Consider the following 27327-nt stretch of genomic DNA (forward strand, 5'->3'; position numbering starts at 1 on the left):
ATTCTTATCAAAACAAGTCTCGATTTTATTGACCATTCAAATTATTGACCATTCCAATTACTGACCATTCCAATTACTGAAATAAGAAAAAACTCATTAATTTAAATTTATAATTCAGGGTGAAATTGAAGAACTAGAAAACCAACTAGCAGAAAAGATACATACTATTGAAGAAAGGACACCAGCATATGAGAAACTGGAAAATACATATATGGAAGAAGTTAAAGAATATGAAGATAAGAAGAAGAAAATTGTCAGTAAGTACAAACAACTATATAGAAGATCATCATCATTTATGTGCACCTCCAACACATTTAAAAAAAATGTTATTTATCAGTTTTGGCACAAAATAGAATTTATAGAAACATTGAAACTACTCAGCTTGTAAAATAATGTGTTTGTAATTGAAGGTGTTACTGTGATCATTTTCATACTAGCAAACAGGCCATCCTGTCTGTATGTGCTTCATATTATAACAATACTCTTTAAAATAATAACCTTTGAACTTTGGTGTTCCATTGGTGTTTGTTTGTTTGTAGTTAAGTAATGTGCTAACGGAGTCTTTTTAATTGTTTTTGAAGCTGTATTCTGTAAATGAAATAAAAAAACTTTAAAAAAAACAACAAATAATCAAAATTTTTAGCTAAAAAAACATATATGGTCTACTACTACTACTGGTCTTTATTTAAAGCTTGTACTTTTACTGAAGTTGTTGCAGTTCTTAGAAAATCAGTAAGAAAAAAGGAGAAATTATTCAGAAAAACAATAATTACATTAAAAGAAAATGGCAAAAAAATGTTAAATGTATAATTGAAACCATATGTTTACTTTAGTATCTTACAATAATCGAACAAAGGAACTCAAACTTGCATTTAAAGAGGAAGATCCACCTTATTTTATCCTGCTCCTAAACCCATTTAACCTGTTTTTCCACAGCAAATATCCATCATAAAACGTTATAGGAAACGTTTCAAGTTTTGTGTTATTATCAACACCAAACTCATAAATTATAGTGAAGTTTCCTGTTTTTTAAATTAGAATGTTTTGATAGCTTGTGTTTGTTTGATATCAGATAGGATGTGGTTAACTTATAGTGGTCAACCATGTGCCAAACCTGAGGGGAGGTGTACATTGTTTTAAATCCCTTTTGTATATAACTGCATCATATTGGTTAACAACCTATTGCCCACTGCCTGTACAAATTTTTCCTAGAATTGCCTTTAACTTTTATTGATGACGTAATTTCAACTCATATGCATATTCTGATAACAGATAGTAATTATTATAAGTTGTTGTTTACAATGTGTACTGACCATTTTCAATACAATTACTTTAGAGTTGGAAAAAACATTAACTAAACTTTCTATATTACTCCTTGGCGCAAAGTTACTTCGTATAGCTAAAATAATTGTCATTATAATATTTAATTAACCCATTGTTAGTGTACAATAATTAGGGAATAAAGAATTGTTTGATTTTAAGTGGGCAGAATGGAAGTGTTGTGCTGCAGCTGTTTCCGAGGAAGTGTACTGTAAATCTAGACACTATATGTTGTCAATGTCATATGGGATTTTGACTGTTTTATGTTCTATTCAAACATTAGTAAAAAAAACTGTCTTTTTTTTTTTAAAGATAGACCATATAATGTAAATTTGGATTCATTCTAAGAATATGAATTTTTTTAAGATAAGGATTATTAAATTCATTATTTGAAGGTGGTGTGGGAAGACAATATAATTTCTGTAGGTCATCTAAATGTCATAGTTTAAACTTTTGTTTTTTTCACTATAAAGTTATCATCTATTATTATAAGCTCTTTAACTCCAACTATGGTTTACGGTTTCTCCTTGGCCTTATCCGCGGCTAATACAGATACACCTTATTGGCTTTGAGTTCCTAGACTTGTTTATAACTCCATGTTTAGGATATTGATTTATTTGTTGGTATCTTAAATCTTTAACAAAATTAAGAGTATAATACAATACAATTATATTAGAAACGTTTACAGTACTGTGCCAGATAGAGTAACTAATAAAATTGATTCATTAGAAAATTAAAGGAAGCAATATATAGCGGTGTATTGAATCAGAGAAATGAGTTATCTACCAGCAAATATTAAGACCTGCCAAGTGTAGATGACCTTAGGGGCAAGGAAAAGGATATGTGGGATCATTCTAATACTAGTTAACAATAACAAATAATAATCCTTGTATATCGGAACTCCCCAAGTTGCAATAAAAAATGATCTTGTTTAATAATCACATAAATAAAGAGATAGCCAATTTGCATAGCTATTTTTATTAGAATTATCACAGATGACCAGAAAATAAATAGGATAATGACATTGATGCTTTCAAACAAATATGAGTTTATGTCGTTCTGCTCATGTGCATATAGGAGTCACATGACATGTCATGAAATAACGAAAAGCTACCTTGCGGTGTTATTTAACGCTCATTGTAAATCCAGATAAAGAACTTTTTATGGTGGATGGGCCGTTGCTTTGGCTTAAAGATAATTGTAGACGACAGTAAATCATAATTTAGCCAGTTTGTATATATTGTCGTAGGTATTTATTTGAATTTCCAATGGTTGTCCATAGCTAGACCGAATTTGCATAGTATTCACTCACCTTTCATATTACTTGAGGACCGTGTGATGATAAAGAACAATAACATGTTTTAACACAATGTAAGATCTGATAGAACTTATATGCCTACATCTGACCGATTCAACTCGGCTAATTTAGTGGTTTTGAAAGACTGCAAGATGCAGTTATTTTCAACAAGTTGTTAAACATAGTTGATGAATGTGTGGGCAGTTGACAATCAGAAAAACATCCATCAGCCCCAAAGCTCATAATTTTATTTCATGCAAGAGTGATTACTCGAGATGCTTTAAAGTACAATATACATTCACTTCCATGATGCAATGTATGTTAAATTGTTACAGCAATACAGCAAGAGTGAGGTAGGATCTTTTGCATGATTTACTAGATTAAAATTTTGCCTTTTGATTTACATGTTTAAAGCTCTGTCTACACTATCGAACTTTATGTGACAAAAAATTGTGATGTGCCCATATATGGACATGATGATCACATCACTACCATATTTAAGTATACTGTATCACTACCATATTTGGGCACACTTTTAGCTAGTTTGATAGTGTAAACAGAGCTTTAAATAAACATGAAAAATTTAATTAATCGTATGGAACATCAAATTTGGAAAGCTTAGCTGCATAATGTGACCACCCACTGCATATGCAACTCACAAAAGATCTTTCCTAGAGAAGATGATAATTATGATATTTTGTCTTGGTTAGTCATTGCGTTGGGTGTTGTGTTTGATGACAATTAGACATGATTTGTTTTGATAAACAAGCTTTTAATGGTTAGTTATATTGTTTACATACCAGCTTAACAGGTAACTGAAACATGTGAGATCATTAGTACATTTAATTGTTATGACGATAAAGATTGACGTGAAGTGCATGTAATGTGACACTGTGTGATGGATATCATGTCCTAGTTTCCAATTGGTGATCTCAATAATAGACTAGTCCAGATAGTCATGTTTCCACTCTAATAAGATGCTGTAGGCATTTCGTGTTAAAAGCGAATAAACATGTGTTTTAGGGTAATTTTGGGGTGCTGAATTCAAATTTGCTGTTTACCCAGCTCAATTTTTAGATCTTCACCCTTAAAATGTGAAAAACAAAATGGCCGCCATTTCAGACTTATTTTGGCTTATAACTTGACTTTTAAGTGACGTAGCAAGTTAAAAATGGTGTCTATACCTATGTTTGTGATAGTGAAGATTCCAACTATATTGTTATTAAAGTTGGAAATATTCCATTTCAGCCGCCATGTTGAAATCCAAGATGGCCGCCATTTTAAACGTATTTTGGCTTATAACTTAACTTTTAATTAACATAGCAAGTTAAAAATAGTTTCTATACCTATGTTTGTGATACTGAGGATTCCAAATATATTGTTATTAAAGTTGTAAATATTCTATTTCAGCCTCCATGTTGGAATTCAAGATGGTCGCCATTTAAAACGTATTTTGGCTTATAACTTAACATATAAGTAACATAGTAGGTTAGAAATGATGTCTATACGGTACCTATATTTGTGATACTGAGGATTCCAAATATATTGTTATTAAAGTTGTAAATATTCTATTTCAGTCACCATGTTGGAATTCAAGATGGTCGCCATTTAAAACGTATTTTGGCTTATAACTTGACATATAAGTAACATAGTAGGTTAGAAATGATGTCTACACAGTACCTATGTTTGTGATACTGAAGATTCCAAATATATTGTTATTAAAGTTGTAAATAGCCGCCATGTTGAAATCAAAGATGGCGCCTATTTTAAACACACACACACAGGGTAGTTACAAAGTGCGAGGCAAACAAACAAATGAAAATGAAAAACTCACAAAGGGATTGTTCTTTATGTGTAAAATATTTTAAAACGAGATAGATGATAATGATGATCATTGTCAAGTGTTTAGACAAATTTATGAAAAAAGGAGGTAATACGGAATTCATAAATGTAAAAATGTTACGATTGTTTTTTTCATTCAAGTCATATGGTATTTACTATAAGTTGACTACAATGTTCAAATTGTTTGTTCATAATGATAATGAAAGAGTTGGTCAAAAAGACTTCACAGAATTAATTCAATACAACAACAACGTATTTATATCAAAACATTTCTCGGAATAGAAATAGATTGTAAAATTGGTAAAAAAACAAACATGTTAAATGTATACAAACAACAATTGATAAAGACATCAGTATAATAATAATATATAAATTGAGAAAACTGCTAAAAAATAGTGTATAATTTATTTTATTTATGCATTGATATTACCATATATTAAAGATGTATTGTCCCTTGAAACACAAAAAAATGAAGGTCAAAATATTCTAAATTTAAAGTGGCCATATCAAAGTAATATTAAAGTTATTCACTTTAAGTCGAAAATTTGAGCCAAAAACAACAAGTTTACATAATTAACAGGTAAATTAGTTTGATTACATTTCATCTGGAAAATCGTCACGAGCGAAAGTAAACAAAGATTTCAAACCATGAGTACGCATTATGCATATGCTAAATTAGGATTGTTTACAACTCGTCACGGTTAAGAAGGTATTTTCACACAGATCATGAGGAAGTTTTATGATTATGCATACAGAGTAGCCAAACAAGCGCGTTTCATTATGGGATATGTTTTGATTGAAAACTTTGACTGGAAGTCAAAGTTATTTTTTTACCAAAAAAACGTCTGTATTTCAGTTAAATTTTTTTTTTTTCGAAAAATTTTTGGTGATAGTTAATAACTATTATGATACTTCAAAATGACCCACCTTTTTTCGAAATCTATTATTTTTTATTTTTTTGGAATTAGTCAAAGGGACAATACATCTTTAATGATTGTTGTGAAATTTGGGTGTAACACTTATAAAAGTACAGTACAAAATGTTTATAAAAAAAAGGTACTGTAATTTATAAAATTATCAATAGTGTAAGATGATAGCATTAGCCATAGTAGTAAATGATACTGGATACCAGAGGAAGTAGAGGATTCGTTTTGAGGTATTTTCATCTACAGTATTATATATAATGCCTTCAATTCAGAATAAGGAAATAGAATTAACTAGCTTCACGGCCAAAATGATAATAGAGGACTAAAACAAAGTGGAATGCGTCAATTTCTCATGCATTTATTGGTGAAAAACACGTTTAATCTCAATATATTTGTTAATTTGTCAATAAAAATGCTGTAATATGTTACTGCTGATACTGTTCTGTTTTCAAAGAATAATAATCGATCCTAAATTTTGGGAAATGATAAAATGATGCCTCGCATTTTTTGATGATGGTAAAACGATGCCTCGCATACATTTCTGACTTGCCTTGCTTTTGCGCATATCCTAGGCCTGTTGTGCATGTAGTTCTCTGTGCCCTGGGGACCTGTGAACAACTGCACATAGCCGGCCTAGCCCATTAAACAATTATTACGCAATAAACATTAAGCTATATATGCTTTGCAATTAGTGGTAATATGTAGGCCTACACACATAAATATAAGTTTAATTTATAGTATAATAATTAGATATCAAATTAATAGTTTTCATACAATACTATCGTTGATTTATATAGCGCCTAATGTTGTGAAACATTATTACCCCAGTCTATTGGATCAAACGTGTATGGAAACATCCAAAATTGAAATGACACATGAAATAAATAATTTCATATTGCAGTTTTTGGTATAACAAGTGAGCATCTTCATCTGCAATCAAAGTTGCTATTTCATTGCCAGAATTTTACCTGTTTGGTGACCAAGTCAACAACTTTTTTGGCTTATATTATAATGCTGTTTCCAAGATTCATCGAGCATAAAGGACATTATATTGTGCCAACAAGGATGAAGAACCATCAGTTAAAGATACTGCATATCAACGGTATTCAAAGGGTTTGGGTAATTTTCTAACTTGCCATCACTACCGGTGACCGGTAAACAAGCTTTGTTCATCCACACCAGCATTTGTTATAAATCTTTATGAATTTGAAATAATTAGAAATGGTGAATAAATTGATAATTGGTACTTAATTACAGTATTTAAATTTCTACAACAAGCAGTATTTAACTTCCTTGGCAAAAAATTTCAGGAAATGGAATCGAAACTTTGAATGCAGATGGAGCATTAAATCTATTAGGGGCCTACTATTACTTTGTTATCATTAACAAAATATTTTAAGACAGAAGAAGCAATATAGTGGAAAAATCTGTAGTTAAGGAAAACACTGGGGAGCAAATGGCAACATCTTCAATGGCATTTCGAATGAGAAACGATCTGTACTTGCAAAGAAACAAAGATATGAATTATGAATGAATTCGAAACATGCATCTTTTGTTCAGTCCAAAATTAACAAGACATCTGATTAATAATAATTAATAGTAATTCACTTACAGTAGGTGGTCTATAAGTAAAACCAACTGTTAAGGAGATAATATACAGGGCTTCAAAATGGTAAATGGCGGCCATTTTTAATTTATGCTAATGAACCCACTTCACGATGTCCGATTTTGGTAAACTTTGGATATGATGTTAATTTGGACCATATCAACCAGACAAAACAAAAACAAATTATGTTGCAATTTGTTCTAGGTTCAACCATACTTTTACTGGACTATAGGTAGAAACCATTTTTAACTTGCTATGTTAATTAAAAGTCAAGTTATAAGCCAAAATACGTTTAAAATGGCGGCCATCTTGGATTTCAACATGATGGCTGAAATAGAATATTTTCAACTTTAATAACAATATAGTTGGAATCTTCACTATCACAAACATAGGCATAGACACCATTTTTAACTTGCTACGTCACTTAAAAGTCAACTTATAAGCCAAAATAAGTCTGAAATGGCGGCCATTTTGTTTTTCACATTTTAATGGTGAAGATCTAAAAATTGAGCCGGCTAAACAGCAAATTTGAATTTAGCACCCCAAAATTACCCTAAAACACATGTTTATTCGCTTTTAACACAAAATGCCTACAGCATTTCATTTTTCTCAAATCTGGACTACCGTAGTCTATAATGCATTCTTGATGCATCATACAAGAAATATTATTAGTATACAAATAATGCACAAGTCAGAGTGCGTTAGTGGAGATGTGGCGCACTAAAGGGTATTTACAATGGTGCGATATGCACTAGGGAAAGTATCATGCAAAGTGCATGATAGTGAAAAAATAAAGAGTGCACACGTAAGTCATTTCAGCTCGTCTTATTGGCTACATCCTTGAACCCATTTTATAATTGCTTTTAATTTAATATTCCTATCTTCATCATCAGTATCATCATCATCATCGTCATTATCATCATCTTCATCAGTATCAACTATCATCATCATCATACTTGTCAAAATAGCAAGTATATATTGCTTGCTTTGTTGATTTTTTTGCACGATAACGTCCGCAATTTTCAAGTTGTCGTCCTAAATTGATTTTTTAAGAAAATCGATATCTTGATTTAATGTCATAAAAGCTTATTAAAATATCAGGTTATTAATATTATATCTGCATCTTCAATATGAGATGAAAATGTTAAATACTCTCTGTTGCTACTGCATTTTGACAAGTATTTTTTTTGGTTTGAATGCGAAAATGTATGAATATGTTCATCTGCATTGATCATATTCTTTAATTTTTCCTCAAATGTTGCTGCAGCCTCATTTTCAACTGTTTCTGTTTTTAGAGAGAATGATACAAAATATGGCAACTTATTGTAATGTTTAAAGCCCCATTCCCTACGTTTTTTAGATCTAATTTAAGATCACAAACTATATTTAATGTAAAAATAATACTATATGGTCCTATTGCGATAACTTTTTTCGTCTTTTAAACAGTTAAAAATGTGAAAAATAAATCGATTCTAATAATTATAGCGGCCCGCTATAAATCCCAAAATGCATTGCGCGCGGATTGATATTTTTGTTTTTCACCTGTAATTCGCCCACTTTTCGATCGATCGTGAAGCCAAAACAAATGGAAGACTCCTAACTTTTCAGCGAAAATACCGGGTTTTCCCCAATTTGTATCAACGGAGTCTGGCAAAAATAGAAAGACAATTAATGCAGCAACTATACAACGTCAGGCTAGGTATATAGCTAGCGTACGATGTTCGTACGTTATCGATGTTTACCAGCTAGGCCTACAAAACTAAGCCTAGCTAGGCCAGGCCTAAGACCGTCCACAAGAGGTCGATCGCCGCGAGCTACTTAGGTAGTGCATTGTTTCTCACTTTTTATCATAATTTACCATAAAACGTACATTTAAGACAAGGAATGACATGGTTTAATGTTTTTAAAGTGATATATTTATTATTTTCCAAAAAACGTCCAAAATTGCAGGGAAGGGGTCTTTAAGAATTGTTACAATAAGTGTTGCAGTTTTTCTTTTAAACCGTTTCTGTTCTAGTAAAATTGTTTGTGGTAAGCAACAATGTTCCTTAATGTCATAGTTCGAGTCTGATAGTCATTAGTTGGTTCCTCACAAAACCATTGTCAATTTTTGACATCCTTTCGTTTTCTTTTTATTTTGTACTTTAATTTCATCTATTACCACAGATATTATTGTATTGTCTTCCTTGTTCACACTAAGGTAATAATGTCTGGCAACCCAACTTTATTATTAGTTTGTTGTGGTCCATATCCTTCTGAAATAACCATCTTCTTTATAGCAATTAATTCTGTAGTCATTGTCTTGCTGAACTTAACATATATGTAATATACTGATTTTGTTACTTAATTTTAGAGACCACCATCAAAATGTTAACCAGACACACTGAGCTGTACTATGTAAATTTAATCTGTGTTAATGATTTAATAGTAGCAGTAATAAGTCAACTTTAGATTATTCGTTTATTCATAGTGGTTGATTAGAGAACTGTACTGTAAGTAAATTAATCTTTTCAAAAACTGCTTTAGGATGGATGGCTTATTGATTTTCTGAAATAGATTATTAAACGCTAGAAATAAAATGTATTACGACAGGTGTGTGGCGAAGATTTCTTATGTGAACATGTATGCCCTTGGTCAATACTAGATTACTGTACTGTACAAGTTTTCTTGTTTTCTTGTTTTCTAACTTGGATTTGAAACCTATAAACCTAAGTATAAAACAACAAAAAAAATGATGAAATACATTTTTGTGATAAAATTCAAATATGCGTTTTCAATTTATTTGAAAAAGTAGTTTTATAATAATGGCTCCATCTCAATACTTTCAGTGATTGCTATTCTATTCTTTCTTTTCACACCTATTAAAGTTTATTATCATATACACTCTAATGTTTTTCTTTGGCTTTTTATTCTCTATAGCTTGAATATGATGAGTCATCATTATTGAATTGTTAGTTTCCACCCCCAATTTATTCCACCCTTTATACTAACAAGTTATTGTATATTAACCCTTGATCCTGTGCATTTTGTTTTCCAAATAACAATGAAAGCGTAGATACTGTAGTTGCTCTAGATACCCTTTTATTTTGAACTAAATTTTTACAAAAGTTGAATGATTCCGAAATTGAATGCTCAACCCTAAGGACAATCAAAGTATATCGAAACATCAATAAACTCGACAATTCTTTTTAGAAATGTACACATTTGCCATGGCAACCTTCAAACAATAATATAACAATATATATGATATATGAATCGTAACAAAAAATGTCAATAAGTCAACATCTATTACTCATAAAGCGCGTTTGTGGTTTTAAAAACTTTTTGTGAGTCATTATGATAAACTAACAATAGGCCTTTTTACAACAAACATTTGTTTTGGTAATGAATGCATCTGATAAAAGAACAACTCTTTATTGATAAAAGACATCTATTTACAGAGGGAAGTTTTGTTTTACAGAATAATAGTTAAGAGATGGGCGCCAAATTCTATGGTTTGGAGGATTATTTTATTATTGTATTTGTAAAAATCAGGTCCGTTAAAAATGAGGAAAAAGCTTACAGTTTCAAGAGTCTTTGATATAAGTGTTAAAAATGGTTTTGTTGTTTAGAGAAATAGATTTTATCATAAATACTGTATAAATTGTGATATGAGGTTACGTAGTAGAGATTTTACTTTTTTTTTGAGTGCTGCCATTTATCCTCATCTAGCTGTAATAGTATTTTTGACTTCAAAATTATTTAAACCCAATAGCTTTTACATACTCTTATTACACAATTAAAGAATAGGTTTCCTTAACTGATAAATTATAAACTGCTCTTTTAACTGCTATCCAGGCATTATAATACTTTACATTATGTAAGTTGTGATTTGTTACAAAAGTGTGAACAGGCTTTCACCGTCTCCACCATTGACTGTTTTGATGGTTTCTGGGTCCAGGCGATGATCTAGTATTGATATGACCCACCTTGTTCCTTGAAAAGATTTTAACTATTAATATTATCCTACAAGTTTTTTTTTAGGGATGTTATATTTTCGTGTGATTAAATCTTTGATACAGCTTTAATCCCTATTTCAACTTGTTCCTGTGTGTGTACTGTATTAGGTTTTAGTTTTGGCTTTGATCCTATTGTTATCCAGGATATGTAACCAGTCTGTTAAAGTAATTAACTCAAGAGCCATATGCTTTAAAAACACTTCTATATACAAACATTTGACAAACACTTTCCTATTCAAACATTTCATGAAAAGTTTTCTTTTCTGAATGAAAAGAAAGAAATACTTTATCTGGGATAATAGCTATTTGAATAATGATAAATGCAGTATCATTGTTTGTAGTGTGTTTATTATCTAAATGCAAAGAAATTCAAAAACTTCCTAGCATTAAAATATTGAAGATCAAAGAGTGCAAAAAGTTTCCCTGGCAACTAAATAAATATTATGCTTCTGCTACATAGTGCCGAATAAACCGATTATTTAAAAAATCTAATTTTTATATGGATTGCATTTCTGCTCAATTTTTTTATCCAAAATAACTGTTTAATTTAAATCAGTTGGTATTAATTGTTAGAATTACCAATTTTATGCAGCAGAAACAGGGCCTACAAGTGTCAGATCAAGTCTCTTTCAACACTGAGTTACTCTAGACACTGCCTTTATATTACATAACTTGCAAACATAATGTTAAGTTATTTACCATTATTAATAGTTTTATGATCATGGAAGAAAAGGAGAAAATACATTCAAATTGAATTGAGTTTTAAAATTCTCTCCTCAACTAGCAATTATGAAATCTACCATTAATTTTAATTAATTTTGAGTACTAAGTTATTTACTGTAAACACTGCCTTTATACAAAACGGTCAAGAAGACACTACTTTAAAAAGGTTATTCAGAGGTTTCTTTCTCCCTTTCACTCTAACAACTTCCTCACTGTCTATTAAAATATTGGTTTTAAACTATTTTGGCAGATGATAAAAAAGGAAGAAAAACACTGTAAAACCAAAGCTACTTTTCCTTGTGGAATTACTTTCAAGTTATAAAAACCCTTTTTTTTTGTTCAAGGCCTAGTATCGTTATCATGTGCTTTTGGCAATAGTTAATAGAATATTATGTCAGGTTTTCTTGAAGAACCATGTAATTTGGCTGAAGTTCTATGTTTACCAGTTCTGTTCTAAAGAGGTAATATTGTTCAAGTGGTTTGGCCCGTATGTCCTTATTTCCTTTTCGAATAATCTTCGAAACAATCGCAATATGGTACCATGTTACAATACATAAGGAAGTGTTTTTAAAATGAACTGTAAACATGCCCTTTATCATCCATACTGTTGTTTAAATAAAGTACATTTTAAGGTTAGGTGTTATTGTTTTTTCGCACTCTTTTATACCAAAAATCTGTAACTGAATGCTTATAAGAGGCCACAGATTTCAACCCAAATAGAAAATATACATTAACCTTCTGTTGATGAACTGTGTTGAATATTATTACATCACGTTCGACACTTAGTACTGTTTTTGATACAGTATTAATTTGTTTGTTTTATACAGTATAATAGTAGATGCCAGAAATCTTTTCAATATTAACATTACATGGATTATAGTAGCATGGATTCCATATTTTGTTATTATTTATCTGGACCTAATTGAGTACAATTTGAGTACAAATATTTCAATTTACTGTTAGATAACCATAATAAATGCACTCGCTCTCAAAGTAATAATGACTTATCTATTCTGTTATGGAATAACTCTCATGGTAAAAGAACTTTTGTTTATAGGGGCCTGTTTCTGCTGCAACTGCTCAAAATACGGTATAAAAATACGGTATTTTTTAGTATCCCGTTTCTGCTAACAATACTTCTTGGGTGGTCGTGTTAAATTTCATCCTTTTTACCCAAATTGCAATTCATTTATTTGGTCGATAATTAAAAGTCGCAATAAAGGAAGTTTTACGTCTCACTTTCAACAGCCTAGCCCTAGTGATAGAGATGTTGTGAGAGCACAGAAAACATCGTAATGGGGACAAGTAATTCATTCCCTCCACGAGTTATTTTCTTTTGCAATGTTGTACTGCTTCGCAGGCTCTTTAGCCTTGAATTTACTTGCTTTGGAGACAAGTCTATTCCGTACTCCTGCTGATTTATTTTTTTAGAAATGTCTTTATAAATGTGGTTGTCCCTTTTATTACCTTTTAGTTGGCCGGACATTTTAGCTCCTTCCCCACACAGATTTATATAGTAAATACTGTGACGTCTTCGCTCCACATTATCGCCGAATATATCTATACACGTGTCTGACAGCGACAGAAAATAAAAACACGATGTTGTCCTCATGTCATAGGTAAAAAAAAAAACGGTATTTTTTATTGGCAGCAGAAAAGGGTACAAAAAATACGGTATAAATTTGTAAATACCGTATTTTATCCACAAATTTTGTTGGAAAAATACGGTTTACAAAATACGGTATTTTTTTATGAGCGCAGTTTCTGCTGACAAAAAATATGGTATATATTATATATTTTATACAGTATTTTTTGAATACCGTATAAAATACGGTATTTTCTTGGCAGCAGAAACAGGGCCAATATCAACTAAACTATGGAATTCTCTACCAAATAACATAAAATCAGAACCCCATGTCTTTGGCAACTTTTAAATCTTCACTATAGAAAACATATGTATTAACCTTTTTGCCTCATAGTTGTAAATAGTTTTATATCTCTTTTCTTTCTTTTTGCTTTTTTTTTTATATTTTATTTTTGTTATAAATATGTTTACTGTTTAATGTTTAATTTGTATTGAAAGTGTATTTCAGTTTAAAGAAAGAACAAATAAATAAATAAAATGTATATTTTGTCTTTCAAATTTAACCATAGTTCATCAATTATTATAAATGAGCAGATTGTATTTACCAGGAATTATCTTTGTACCTCCAGGCGCTTACAATATTTACTTAATCAAAATGGATTTCTGTAAATTGTTTCCGTAATCCTTCAATATTTTTTTCTTCTACCGTACCTTTCAATCTTCAAACTATGTACTATTATTACGATATTGATAGCGAATTTGTTTGATTCTTTTCTGCCTCAGTGTTGTACAATCAATTATGAAAACATGTTGGAAAAATTGTTATTTGTTTCAGTTTTGAAATAGAGTATGCTTAATTAATAATAGTTTTCTAAGTACAGTGAAGGAGGAATAGATTAACATTATTTTACGCACTGAATTGTAGGGCCCACACAGAGAGAGAAACACGCACACACTTTATACCATGCCTAGTTAAATTAATTTAACATACTAAATGATGTTTAAGCCATTACAACCCCTGATGTACACATCCTGATGCGTGTTAACAATTTGCTTATTATACAGAATCTTACAATATCTAATAGACCTCAATATTCGATCTTTCATACAATATAAAAAAGCTCTTTTTTGGTAAAATTTACACTGAATTAGATTTAGTTGTACAATATTTAATTACATTGATGGTAAAAATATAATCAAAATTTGGGATTGCCCATAATACATTAACAAAAAAAAGTAAACACTGTACATAAACAATTTTCAAGGAAGATACTAATTAAAATTAATATCTATCATTAGAAAAAATGCATTTAAAAAAAGCAGTAGTGAAGGTAAATCTGTATCAGTTACTTATAATTACAGACCCCTATTAATTATTTTGTATATACTTACTGTATATCCAATCTTCACCAGCTTGTTATGTATAACTACAAACAATTACACCTGGACATCAAATGTTTAATATTTGATAACACCTGGTTTATGTTAATTATATTTTTGACAGATGGTGAGTTTCCCAGATGTTTAAGCTTTGCTTTTTAAGATGTAACAATTACAAATAGTTGTTAATTAGTAGATATTTGTGATGAACAATCCTGGGGTCTATGACAGACGTTTCAACAAACTTAGCTTCTAATTTAAACAATGACAAATCATTTAAACAAATAAAATCAAATGAAATGCTAGGTGAGCAAGACAAATATACAAATTCACACACGAGTTAACCGAGTCGCTTACTACAAAAGACCTGATAGATAACAATGCGCAAAGATAACACGCGATAACACAAAGTGATTACGCTCCGCACTCGTGATTCACGCACCAGACACACCTCACTCAAAGCCGACGCACAACCGGCCTTGTGAGACTGATTTACACGATCCAATGAAGTTTTGCAGTTTATCCACTCACCCTATTTATCGAGGGTTATTCGACTTATTGCTCAATGAAGCGTGTCATCTGCTTTGTCATACTCTTGATCAATGAGAGTTTCACAGTACGGTTGAATAATCGCGGATAGCTTCGCATTTCTGTCAAATCTGGCCTCGTAAATATTAGTTTTTGTCGGTGGATAGTTTATTTAAGTGATGCAATGGAAATATAAATAAACCCACTGAATTGATTTGATGATGTTCACCAATTATTGTCATATTGTGAGATTTGAGTAATATACATCTGTTTGCTTCCCACCTATACTTTGTTTTTCTAGCTTCTCTGCTTGATAATTTGGTTATAAATGTGTAGGTTTGTTGTCACGATTAAAACTTTTTAAAGTTATCATATATATTATAGTTTGAAATGCTTTAATATTTCTCTATATATGTTACCATACTGATTTTGATTAAAATTGTAATTGAATTATTGTATGTTCTTATTGAGTACCAAATCAGTCTAATCAAAACGTATACTTATTGAATTTGGATTTCTTTTTCTTGCTTGTAATTTATGTGCAAGCTCTGTCTACACTAAACTTTATGTGACAAAAACATTTTTATATATCCATATATGGACATGGTGATGTCATATCACTCTACTACATTTGGGTATATCACTACCATATTTGGGCATATCACAAACTAGTTTGATAGTGTAGACAGAGCTTTAGATTAAATTGTAATCATACATACCTCCTAAAATCAGAAGGGCGTCAGTCATGTTCAAAATTCATTTCAAATTTTCTCAGAACGCACGGTATTAGCAATGTCTGTTTTCTGTTGATTTATTTATGATGTTTTTTGCAATATTGTTATCTATAATTTAACATGTTTTTGAGGTATATAATAATATGTTTTAAACAAATCTGAATTATAATAATGTAATGTTAAACATCGGCTGATGAAAGAAAAACGTGATGAAAACCAAAGTCAATGTAGCGTAGAATGACATCAGTACATTGTATAACCTTCAAACAATTTATGTAATAGTTGGTAAAAATGGTTTATATAATGTGCTTTATATACTCACGCGTGGGGAAAGGGTGGCATAAGTCGTCATCGCATAGAACTTACCGTGACGGTGATCGTAAAACTCACCGAGCCAAGAAAGTCTTTGTCTTCCTGAGATCCAGATAATAACAAGTTGAGTGCGGTTGCGGGTTTAGAGCTCGCTCGTCCCAAGGTACTTTTAAATGGAATTGAAAGTAAATTTATTATTGTTCAAGCAATTTTTTTTCGAAAGGCCAAACATGAAAAAAAGAGATGGAATTTTAAATAAATCATTGAACATAAACTTTCTCTTGTTGAAAGTTCGTTGTACTATTTGTGATTGGATAAACAGTTTTACAGATTTACCCTCTACAGTTTAAGCGATAATCCATAGCGTTTAAACGTTGATTATAAATGTTGCACGATGTTTTGCAATTTTAAGCTTCCATACAAATGGCGTATCAAAAGTACAATTAAAAACCACCCTATAGTAACTGATAAAAGGGGCAAATACACAGCAATGAATTTTAGTACATGTGCCTCTCCATATTTCAATGTCCACATGATTGTGATACTGAATGATACTGAATTATATATTTATTAATATCCATGCCAAAGCTGTAAAATAATGATATCTACAAAATTTAATATTAAAATAGAAGTTATTGATTGTCATAGGAAACTGAGGTTACAGTTTTGACATTACACGCATATTGATGTATGTTGGTGATATCAAGCATTCTCAGAAAATACCTATTAATTTATTCATTAATGTATCAAGTATTCATTTGCTTTTCTTTCATCCGTTTTCTAATCCGGTCATTCACTCATAATTTTGTTCATTTATTTTATTCAATGATAGATATTCATTTGTTTGCTTATGCCTTCATTCTATCCCTGTTTTCCCCTTCATTTCTCTCTTTCCTTTATTAATTTAAATCATCAATTATTTCCACATTCGTTTATTCTTACTCTTTTCATAAATGGACCGTCGGTGTTGTCAAATTGAAATTGCTAAAATATATTAATATTAAAATCATTATCTTTTGGATGTTACACATACAATATTTCCTTGGTATTTTCAAAGATACCCCAGTCTTTTAACACAAAGCTTACAGAATAAACACATTTATGCATGACCATCATGCACCTCAATCTGTTATTTCTGAGCAGACCACCAGAATGAATACATCACCAGATATGCATTAACTGGTCTAAATACCAAATGCACACTCTGCTGGTGTAATGTATATTGTGGCTTGTTGATGTTGAAACTTAAAACGTTCTCATTGTGAAGGCTAAATGAACTTTTAGCATACAATAATATTATCATGCAATCTATTTTCCCAAAAAACTGTAGTATGTTTTTAAACCAACTATTTTCTTATAAATAATACCATAAATAAAAATACTAATTTTCTGTTTAAATTTTCTATTATGATTTCTGAACTATACAGTAGGTCTGCATCGAACTTCTATAATAATAGAGTATTGTATTTTTGATAGCAAATTATACCAATTATATTTATTACATCATAAAATTGTTAAATTATTGCCTAGGAATAATTCAATGTGCAAATAATAATTTATATGTTAATTTGATTCTTAGAAAATGTTTTTTATATATAGTATCTTAATTTATTTTTGCCTCTTAAATTGACATTGGTGATGTGTAATGCACTTTTGCTTTGAATAAAAACACAGTAATATTTTCTTAGGTTTCCTTACAGATGAACATTAAAAACACAAAAAGAGAAACTATATTATGTTTTATAAATTGAAACTGTTTTTCTAGGCTCAATATCCATCATCAAAGAATGTTGTTTCAAGATAATTTTTAAAAACCAAACTGCTATTCTGTACCGTATTAATACTAATACGATATGACACACGTCCATTTATGCAATCAAATGATATAAAAGTATGAGTTCCTTTTTTAACATAATATGTAAGAAATAAAAAATAATTGAAAATTTATATTGATTTTGAACGTCTGATCACGACGTGTACATGACTCTATAGCTGTGAAACTGAGGCCTTTTGAAGGATAGCTAGGAGAAGAGGTATCTCTTGTCACCTATTAGTGTAAAGAGTACACAGTATATTGACGACAAGATATTGATTCAGAACTAAGCAATCGTAATACTAAGCTAACTTATGGTAATATTAGAATTCAGAATGTTTTGTAACTAGACAAGAATATTTTAAGCGTACATCCAGCAATTAATTAAATCACAAATAATAGCTAATTAATAATAATAATAATTGTCTTTTATATAGCGCCTAACCAAAATAAATGTTCTCCAAGGCGCTACGACCGCAAGGCTTGAACTAGGTAGAAATTACGTCATTGCATATGCTATGCAAAAGAGATGGTTTTTTAGCATTATGTTGGACATGTGAGAACAATCATAGATTTGAACCCATAACTTTATATTGCTTCAATTCAAGTCTACAATACCACAAATGCAAATGCTATTGTGGCGATAGGATTAGGAGTAGGGAAAGATTACATAAAGAACAATTAATTCTTATTTAGTATATAAAACATAAAAGTAGATTAAGTTTTGACTCCTGACATGATCTGATAAAGTGTCAATTGAAACTATTGTGCGGTTTATAAGCCTGTGGACTAAAAGAATTTGGACTATAATTCCAGCATTGAACGGCTCACTATGCATAGATATAGAATCCATAATATATGTCATCATTGAAGATGATAAGCCATAAATTAATGCCAATTTTTGTGCAAGTGACAGTTAATTCACACTTTGCGAATGTCAAGAATGGTGAATGACACTAAATTCCCCTTTGCTCTATGGCTTACATCATTTCAGTTTACTGTACCTAAACGATTTCCTCATTATCAGATCAATTCAAATAACTGATGCGGATCGATTACATCTTAAACTCAATTCAACACGAGTGGCTATTTACTAGTATCTAGAGTAGTTTTAATTTGAATACATTAATATTAACTAAAAGAGAAAAAAATATCATTCTTAAAGGTACTAATTATTAAAATTGCTTTCATTCAGGGTCGATTATGCTCTAACATTTTTTGTTTTCTGTTTTTAATACAGTTAGACCTACATTTTACATTTGGTAAGGGACCAAAAACATGGGGTTTGTAAAATCCAAGTTCACATTAAATTTACCCCACCACCTCCACCAAACAAATACTGGATTCTAGCTAAGGCTGTAGTAATATTTTGTGTACAGCTAGGCCTAGATAAGACAACCACCAGGAAGACCCACAAAACTGGATAAATCAAATAAAAAAAGTAGAATTTAGCACAATAACAAACCATCCTGCTCAAAACATAAAATATGGAAACAAATTGTGGAAAGCGTAATGTCGCATTGACGGAAAATGTTTGAAAAGGAAGAGTAGGCCTAGAAAAGCACAAACTTTACATAAATGAAAAATACACAGAAAACAATATAGTATTATTATTAGTATTGTATTAAATCACTCAAAATGATATGTTGTCAGTCATTTTATGATAACATAAAATCCAGTGAACGGAAAATCAGGGTACGTAAAATCCTACTGTAATTGAAAACAATAAAGTTGTTGACGAAATAAAGTGTAATATTTTAATATCTTTACAGTTTCCCGAGAGCAAAGTCATTAAGTTGATGTAGTGGTAATTCTCAATCAAAATTAATTAAGAAACTGCGATCTGTCATCTCAAATTAGCAGTAAAATGCCAGATTAGAAGTTAGATTTCAACTGAATATACAGTAGATATTATTGAGAAAATATGGGTGAAAATAAGATTCTTAATACTAGATGCTTAATAAGATTCTTAATCAATGTAAACTGATCGTATCAACGTTGAAAGCTAATGACATGGAACTGTAAAACACCTTTTACTGGTACTTGCACGTGAGTGACTCTAAACGCAGTTTATCCTCGTTTCAGCTTTGCATAACGATTTCTTCAAACACTGTCATCAGTTTGATATCCTATAGTAGTATGATTGACTTTATTGCAACAACAAAAAAAACAAGGTTTTTCTTCTTAGAAAGATGATAAAATCAAATATAGCTATGTATTATATTTGTTCAATTTCCTTTCAAATATATCATCATTTTTAGTTTATGCATGGTTTTGTTTGTTTGTTAAATTTGAATTGGTAAAAACAATTGAATTTTAATTCTCTGCATATTTAAACTCCTCAAACAGCCTATAATTCAATATAAAGCTGTAGGATGTTACTAATGTGGGGTGTTTAAACACCCTAGTTGAGGCTTATTGACAGCAGGCCTAATGACTTGTAGGCCTAATGACTTCTAGGCCTATTGGTATTTCAACACTCCTTTAAAAGCTATTTGACTTCAAAAGCTGGTAACGATTCAAAGATGTCATTACTTTTGAATATCTGTCTAACTCGCTGACTCTTGCTTCTGTCTGTTTTATATAGCAGCTTATCGGTTGCTGAATATTCTTCATTTAATTAATATTGACCCAAATATTATTCGATTACGGTATGTGCTTAGTGTGCATATCACAATTTTTTATATGCATTGTGACATGTTCATAACCTGGAGCAGTCAAAAGTAAATCTAGTCAGTCAGTTTAGACAATTAGTGGGGAATCAGATTAAGTTTAGTAATTTTAAGTTAAAAAAATTAAAAATTAATAAATCTAGTCAATCAGTTATAAATAATTCAGTTTAGACAATTAGTAGGGAATCAGATTAAGTTTAGTAATTTTACGTTAAAAAAATTTAAAATTAAGAAAAAAAAATTGTCTCTATATTAAAATCCTGAGTCCGTCACAAAATGTTGGTTTCCGCAAATAAACATAAAAGCATTGATGATTATAATAATAACATTTCTTTTATTTAGCAAAAAAAAGTATTTATATGATAATAATGTTTTCTTACAGTAACTTGAATAAAACAAATACATGATGTACCATAAACTAGGCCCAAACATATTGATTTTGTTCGGTAAACATACAAATACTGTTGCACACCATATATGGGTATCACTTCTTTCTAATCTTAGAATATAACATTGCTATATATGGTGATACTGTATTAAAGATGCATCATTTTTGACTGATAGTATTATCAAAGTGAAAAGGTTTACAATTTGTTATGAACGTTTAATTTTGTAAACATTTTCACTTAGTGTATTTTAGTAAAAGAATGTTTTCTGAGTATCTGAGATAAAGTACTCTTTAACTAATATGATCTGAGTTGTTCAAATTTGAGATAAAAAAAATAGTTTAAAATAAATGTTGTTTCATTAGAATTCTTCTGGAATCATATTATAATTTTAACAAAATAATTAGATAATTACAGTAACTTATTTTCTTGAAAATGTTCCTTAATGAAGCACCAATCTATTTTTCATTTTACCTTTACAAATACAACATAGATTTTGTTCATGAATATTCATGATGGTATTTTTAATTTTGTTGCGACATAATAAAAAAAAACAATATAAAAGTGCAGCTGATAACAGACTGCCACGGTGACGCTGTGATGTACTTTCTTTTATCTACATAATTTATGACATGCAAGGTCTGCATTAAAATCATTTTATAATGTCTAACATTAATCATACAAGTATTGTTTTTCTTGTTTGCAGTGATAAATGTTAAGTAAAAGACTTAAACTTGATATATACAGTAGTCAACTTGTGACAAGCCTAAGATATTCCTAAAATTTAATAGGGAGTTTATATACTCATGGTGAACTTATTAATATACTCCAGAGTGTGTTTATAAATAGTGCAACAAAAACCATGTTTTATTATTATTATTACATATAAAAGAAATTATAGATGAAATGTTTTCCATATTAAAACTATACTTCTTTTTATATCATAATTTATGTATGAAAAAAATATTTAAAAAAAATACTGTACAATTGCCATTCAATAAATTATTAGCTGATATTGTGTAAAAAAAAAATCTGTGTAATATTTAAAAACAAAATTAGATAAAGTATCTTATTCCTAATACAAAATATAAATTTATATTAAAACTTTTATTTATATTGTCTAAATTTATTTAAGACCCCTTTACTCTATCCTAATAGTAACCCCTATATTCTATTCACGCAGTAGCCCTGTTACTGTATCCCACTAGTAACCCCCTTGTAACCCCCTTTATTCTACCCCACAGTAAATTCTGTATCTCACTAGTAATATCCCCCTTTTTTCTATCCTCATTGTAGTCCCGGTTACTTATACAAATTCAGTTTTTGCATATACTATTAATTCCGGATTCAATTCTGGACTTTTTGCTACAATTACTTTGTCCAGTTTATTGGTTATTCCATTTTCCTCACAAATATTTTCCAAGACTGTATCAGATCTTCCATAATGATTTGATGTTGGCTCTGTCATAATGCTTTTGCTCTCGGTGCGAGCCTTCCCCCGGGATTTTCCAAGTTCCTCATATATAGGACAAGTGTCTTCTGACGCTTGAATTTCCACGCTTCTATGACGTGTGAGTTTCCTTTCCGTGTGCGGCCGTACAGGAAGCGTCATTACCCACGAGTCTTGGCTAATGTTATTTGTTTGTGGAAGTCTGTGGCTTAGTGGTAATGTATGACTTTCAAAAACGGGAAAACTATGTTCACTGCCGTTACTGCTGTTCATTGTTTTATAACCCATCGTATTTTGGTTTTGCATGTGTTGATGTCCGATGTGAAAGTTATTGAATTGATCGTAGTAACCGCTTGGTTGTGGTGGTAATTCACGTTGACTTTGATTTAATTCCATTCGACTTTTATGAAGTTTTATTATACAAATTGGAATTGCTAATACGAGAACAACAAAAAACAAACAGATAAAAATTATAGCGAGAATTACTACAAGGCCGTCGGTTGTAGCATCAGAGTTACTCATGCTTGTGTTTGCGTCTTGTTGTACAGGGTCGTTTTCCATTGGATAATTTGTTGTTTGTTCGTCTTTAAAAATGACTGTGAACTGTGCGCTACGACTTCCTACCGTATTGGTAGCAGTACATTCTATTTTTAGATTGTCATGCTCTGGGTTTAAATGATGTAATCGCAAAATCTGATTATTGTTCTCTATTTTATGCTGCGTATCGTCAAGCGCTTTTGAAAACGACCAAGAAAATGTAGCTGGGTTTGGGTTTGCTTGTGCATTGCAAATTAAAACCATCTCTTTACCGGTGTAGTAATCTTGAGTGATTATAGTTACATTTGGAGCGTACTGAACCGAAATTGGTCCATAAAAGCATTCACGATTAACACCCGTGTCTAACGCTGTCTGAAGCAAACACTTAAATGTTTTGCCGTTATCACTCTGTTGCGTAATAAAACTGTAATGTAAAGAAAAGAATCCATTGTCTGTTGAATTCCGTATCTGCGAGTCCTTCACGTCGGCATCTATATCCCAGTTTAGAGTAGGTAATGGGTTAGTCTCCTCTGAGATACATTCCAGCTCCACAGATTCACCTTCAACATGCGAACTCTTTGATGCAGCAGTGCTTTGGCAACTTGGCCAATTGTCTCCTGGTATTTCCAAAACAGTAAGCATTCCCTCTGCAGATTTCTCCACAAGGTCATCATTTGTTGTACGTATCTCGCATGAATAACTACCGCGATCTGAACGTTCAACTGAAGAAATTCTCAATTTTACTACAAACGTATGTAGAGGTTCAACCTCGAACCGTTCCCATTTACCTATCCCTGGTTCTATTTTAACGCCATCTTTGGAAAATTTAATTAGTTCGTTATCATATAACGATTGTACCGTGCATGTGTATAATGCATCTGCTGATTCAATAACTTCTGCATCTTGTGGAGTGCCAGAAAAACGACCGGCTAGTACCATAGTTTTTATTACATAGATTGTGATTATCATCAGTCGATAAAAACCAGTCTCCGCCATCCTATGGAAAGACATAGAAATATAGAATGTTAAAATGTTTTAATACTATCTAGATTATATACTTCCTATAATAGTCATAATACCAGTTCATTTTGTAACCCCATGGGGGTGAATATTAACCCTATGGGGCACATGCTAAGCTGTTTAAACAATAACACGAAGATTAGATATTCATTAAAAGATATTTTTAGAAATCAAACATACTGTCATTCAAATTATAATTTGCAGTACTGTCAACTGTTGCTCAAATGATATTTTCGCCAGGCAAGATTGTCATTCTCAAAAGTATATTTGATATTTTGAAAACTTACCTATGGTATAAATATTTACAAGATCAGGGCCTTCTAGTACAGATTTAAAACCTGGGTGTAAAACGGCAAATTTAGTCAGCTCCTGATGGTGTTTACCTTTCGTCTTTAAAGAAAAGTTTTCGGCTCCACTAAGTTTCCATTCCTTTATCACTCATGAATAATTTCAATATAAACACAATATATTACCCGCCTTAAATTAAACTGATTCTTTGGTTGTGTTTAACTTGCATCGGTGATCTTAATTTGTCCACCTCTCAATTATATTTAATCAACCAATAGTTTGCTTACTGAAGCTGTGAATGATCTTTGGAATTCACTTAAGTTGTGCCACCTTGTCACGTCGTCTGCTACCGTGTCACGTCGTCTGCTACCGTGTTGTACTGTGTAAACACTTGTCGAAATGTCCATACCAATATGGTATAATACACAGCCACCTTTCCTTTTTCCTCTAATATAATGTGTTTTTAAGCTTATGTACCAATTGCAATTGTTTCATACACTCTATTGACCTTCGAGTAATGATCCTTTAACAAAACCTTGTGTTGTTGTAGTTGATTTGATGTGATTGGTCACACTCCTGTCTAAACAGTACCAGCCGTTCACAAAAGTTAAGTTCTCAATCACTTTAATATGGTAAAAGATACTCCTGTTTCATTGGACAACAAATGATGTTGGGATGCCTACCTTTTTCTGTTTAGATTCGAATCCTATTTGTAGTTGTAAGGTGAAACTCCAATCAAATTAGATACTGTAAATGAATATTAAAACACAATCAATCTTTATGTTTAAACAGTCAATTCTAATTATTATTATTTATTATTATATAAAATAAAGTAACAATTTGATTCTATTTTCACCAATAGCAGCACTACACTTCAATTGCCTTTTATGCCTTAAGGAATAAAAACAAACAATATTAGCAATCTCTGTAGGAGCCCAGGTACAATCAAATCATTAATAAAGACCTACTATGATACGTTACTGAAAATGCAATTCAGTCAAAAGAAATGAATAAATATATAATAATAACATTACTCTATTATACTGTAGAACAATAGTTATTGTATAAAAATCAGTTTTAGTTGCTTTGCGTACTAAAGGCCTACTTACTAGGATGATAAGGAACATCATTTAATTGGATGTGTGTTTAGTTGCATATTCATTTAAATGCACAAGAGTCTGACCTGATATGATATTCATCATGCATGTTTTCTTTTTAAAACATTTAAGTTAGACTAAAAAAATAGGAGTTATTAAAATCTAACTAACCCTATGTACTAGTGAATGTCTTTTTAATATTGGCACTTTTCAATCATTAATAAACAATAACCTTTTAGTATCACACAAACTTTGGCTGTGTGCCTATAAATAAATCAATCAAATACGTTATGTGAAACTTATTTGTGATTTTTAGTTCTTGTCCTGAAATGGCAAAAAAGTCTGAGCCAAACACAGAGTTCAATAAATGGGCCAAGTGGGACACAATAAAAATACGCAATTTGTATGCGCCCCCAATTTAAGTACTTTTTAAAAAAAATTTATAAATAACTTTTCTAGTAGAATTTCATATTTTAAAACAGTAGAATTATTCAAACGAGATGAATATAATTGTTTTGAACAATAGCTACATGATGCAAAAATGTTAATTTTTATTTATTGACGCCCACGGTTCATACAGTAATTTGTATAACAGGTTTGTACATCATACTGCTGAATATTAACTATGGTCTACCTTCCTAAAATGAAATGTCGTTTATTCAGGAAAATGGTGGTCTTTTTTTCATTTATTAATAAATAATTTTGGTTTGATAATTGAAAATCTATATTTTCAATTACAGTAATGGTTTTGGATCAAAGAACCCATTATTAAATTATTGTTATTTTCTTATTTCAGCGTAATTTGTTTAAAAGGAAGTTGAATATTATGTACATCATTTGAAACATAATCAGCATTCTTTTTTAAAAATTATTCATTCTCTTTAATAATTGGAGATTAAGACTAAATTAAAAACTCAATATTTAACTAATTAGAATAATTAAAGGTGTTTTCTTACCTTAGATACTGGTATACAGTTTAATATTCCAGGAAGGAACAGAATTATTTTATATGTCCAAGTAGAAAAAGATTTTTTATGTTCCCTCTCATTAAAGAATTTTATTGAAATTAGCATAGACTGTACAATAAAGTTTCACAGAATAGATGTATTTGAGATCTTGTACACATATCGACTGAATACACTCATCACCAACCTATCATATGGCAGAATGAACTATCTAAATATCATACTTGTATACCTACAGTACCAGCAAGTTTGCTAAACCAATTAAATAAAGAGGGCTCACTCACAGCCTGGTCTTTGTTTGTGTATGGCGCATTGAAGATAATAATACTGGCATTACACTTTGCTCTAAGGATAAAGATTATATTATTTGCAGGTTGGAGTGTGCATGGATTTAGGTTTTATGCAGGACAGGTGGTGTAAATAGCCTTGAATTTAATTAACATAATAGTGACGTCAAACATCTTCTATCAAGCACTTTTGTTCATGATTTGGAGCGAGTATAAAACACAGTTTATTATCTAAAGAATGAAAAAAAAATGCCTAATTTTTATTCATTTATATTATTATTAGTTTTATGTACTGCTTTAAATTTCACAAAAGTTAGAATAGTTCCAACTGAATGCTAAATGATATTATAAAGAACACATTATTTACCTGAATTGCAATTACTCTACAATCAAAACATATGTTTTGTCGTAATAAACAAACATATTATAAGTCTCACCTTAGTTTTAAAGTTAAAAAATCTTATACAATCTGTTTTAAGTTCACCCACAAGATATATTCCATGGTGTCGTGCATATTATATTTGCGAAGTGAATCAGTTGAGTTAAGTATGACTTAGTTGA

At 30.7% G+C, this 27327-nt stretch overlaps 2 protein-coding genes across 4 annotated transcripts in view; one reads left to right on the forward strand and one right to left on the reverse strand.

Moving 5' to 3' along the window:
* Positions 1 to 27327, forward strand: part of LOC140060034 (uncharacterized) — a 48365-nt gene that overhangs the window by 11909 nt on the left and 9129 nt on the right. For both annotated transcript variants that reach the window (XM_072106071.1, XM_072106072.1), the window contains exon 17: positions 119 to 257. In XM_072106071.1, coding sequence (XP_071962172.1) covers positions 119 to 257 — 139 coding nt within the window. The remainder of the gene's footprint in view (positions 1 to 118; positions 258 to 27327) is intronic.
* On the reverse strand, positions 21051 to 26689 carry LOC140060035 (cell adhesion molecule 4-like). Of its 2 annotated transcripts, XM_072106074.1 has the most exons (3): positions 26471 to 26689; positions 24417 to 25164; positions 21051 to 24106 (listed from the first exon to the last, which is right to left on the reverse strand). In XM_072106074.1, the coding sequence occupies exon 3, from the start codon at positions 24103 to 24105 to the stop codon at positions 22429 to 22431; it is 1677 nt and encodes a 558-aa protein (XP_071962175.1). In that variant the 5' UTR covers position 24106; positions 24417 to 25164; positions 26471 to 26689; the 3' UTR covers positions 21051 to 22428. The 2 variants fall into 2 exon arrangements, with proteins under 2 accessions (XP_071962175.1, XP_071962174.1); XM_072106073.1 differs by having other exon boundaries at positions 21051 to 25164.

Source organism: Antedon mediterranea, chromosome 10, assembly GCF_964355755.1.
Source record: "Antedon mediterranea chromosome 10, ecAntMedi1.1, whole genome shotgun sequence".
NCBI classification, from domain to species: Eukaryota; Metazoa; Echinodermata; class Crinoidea; order Comatulida; family Antedonidae; genus Antedon; species Antedon mediterranea.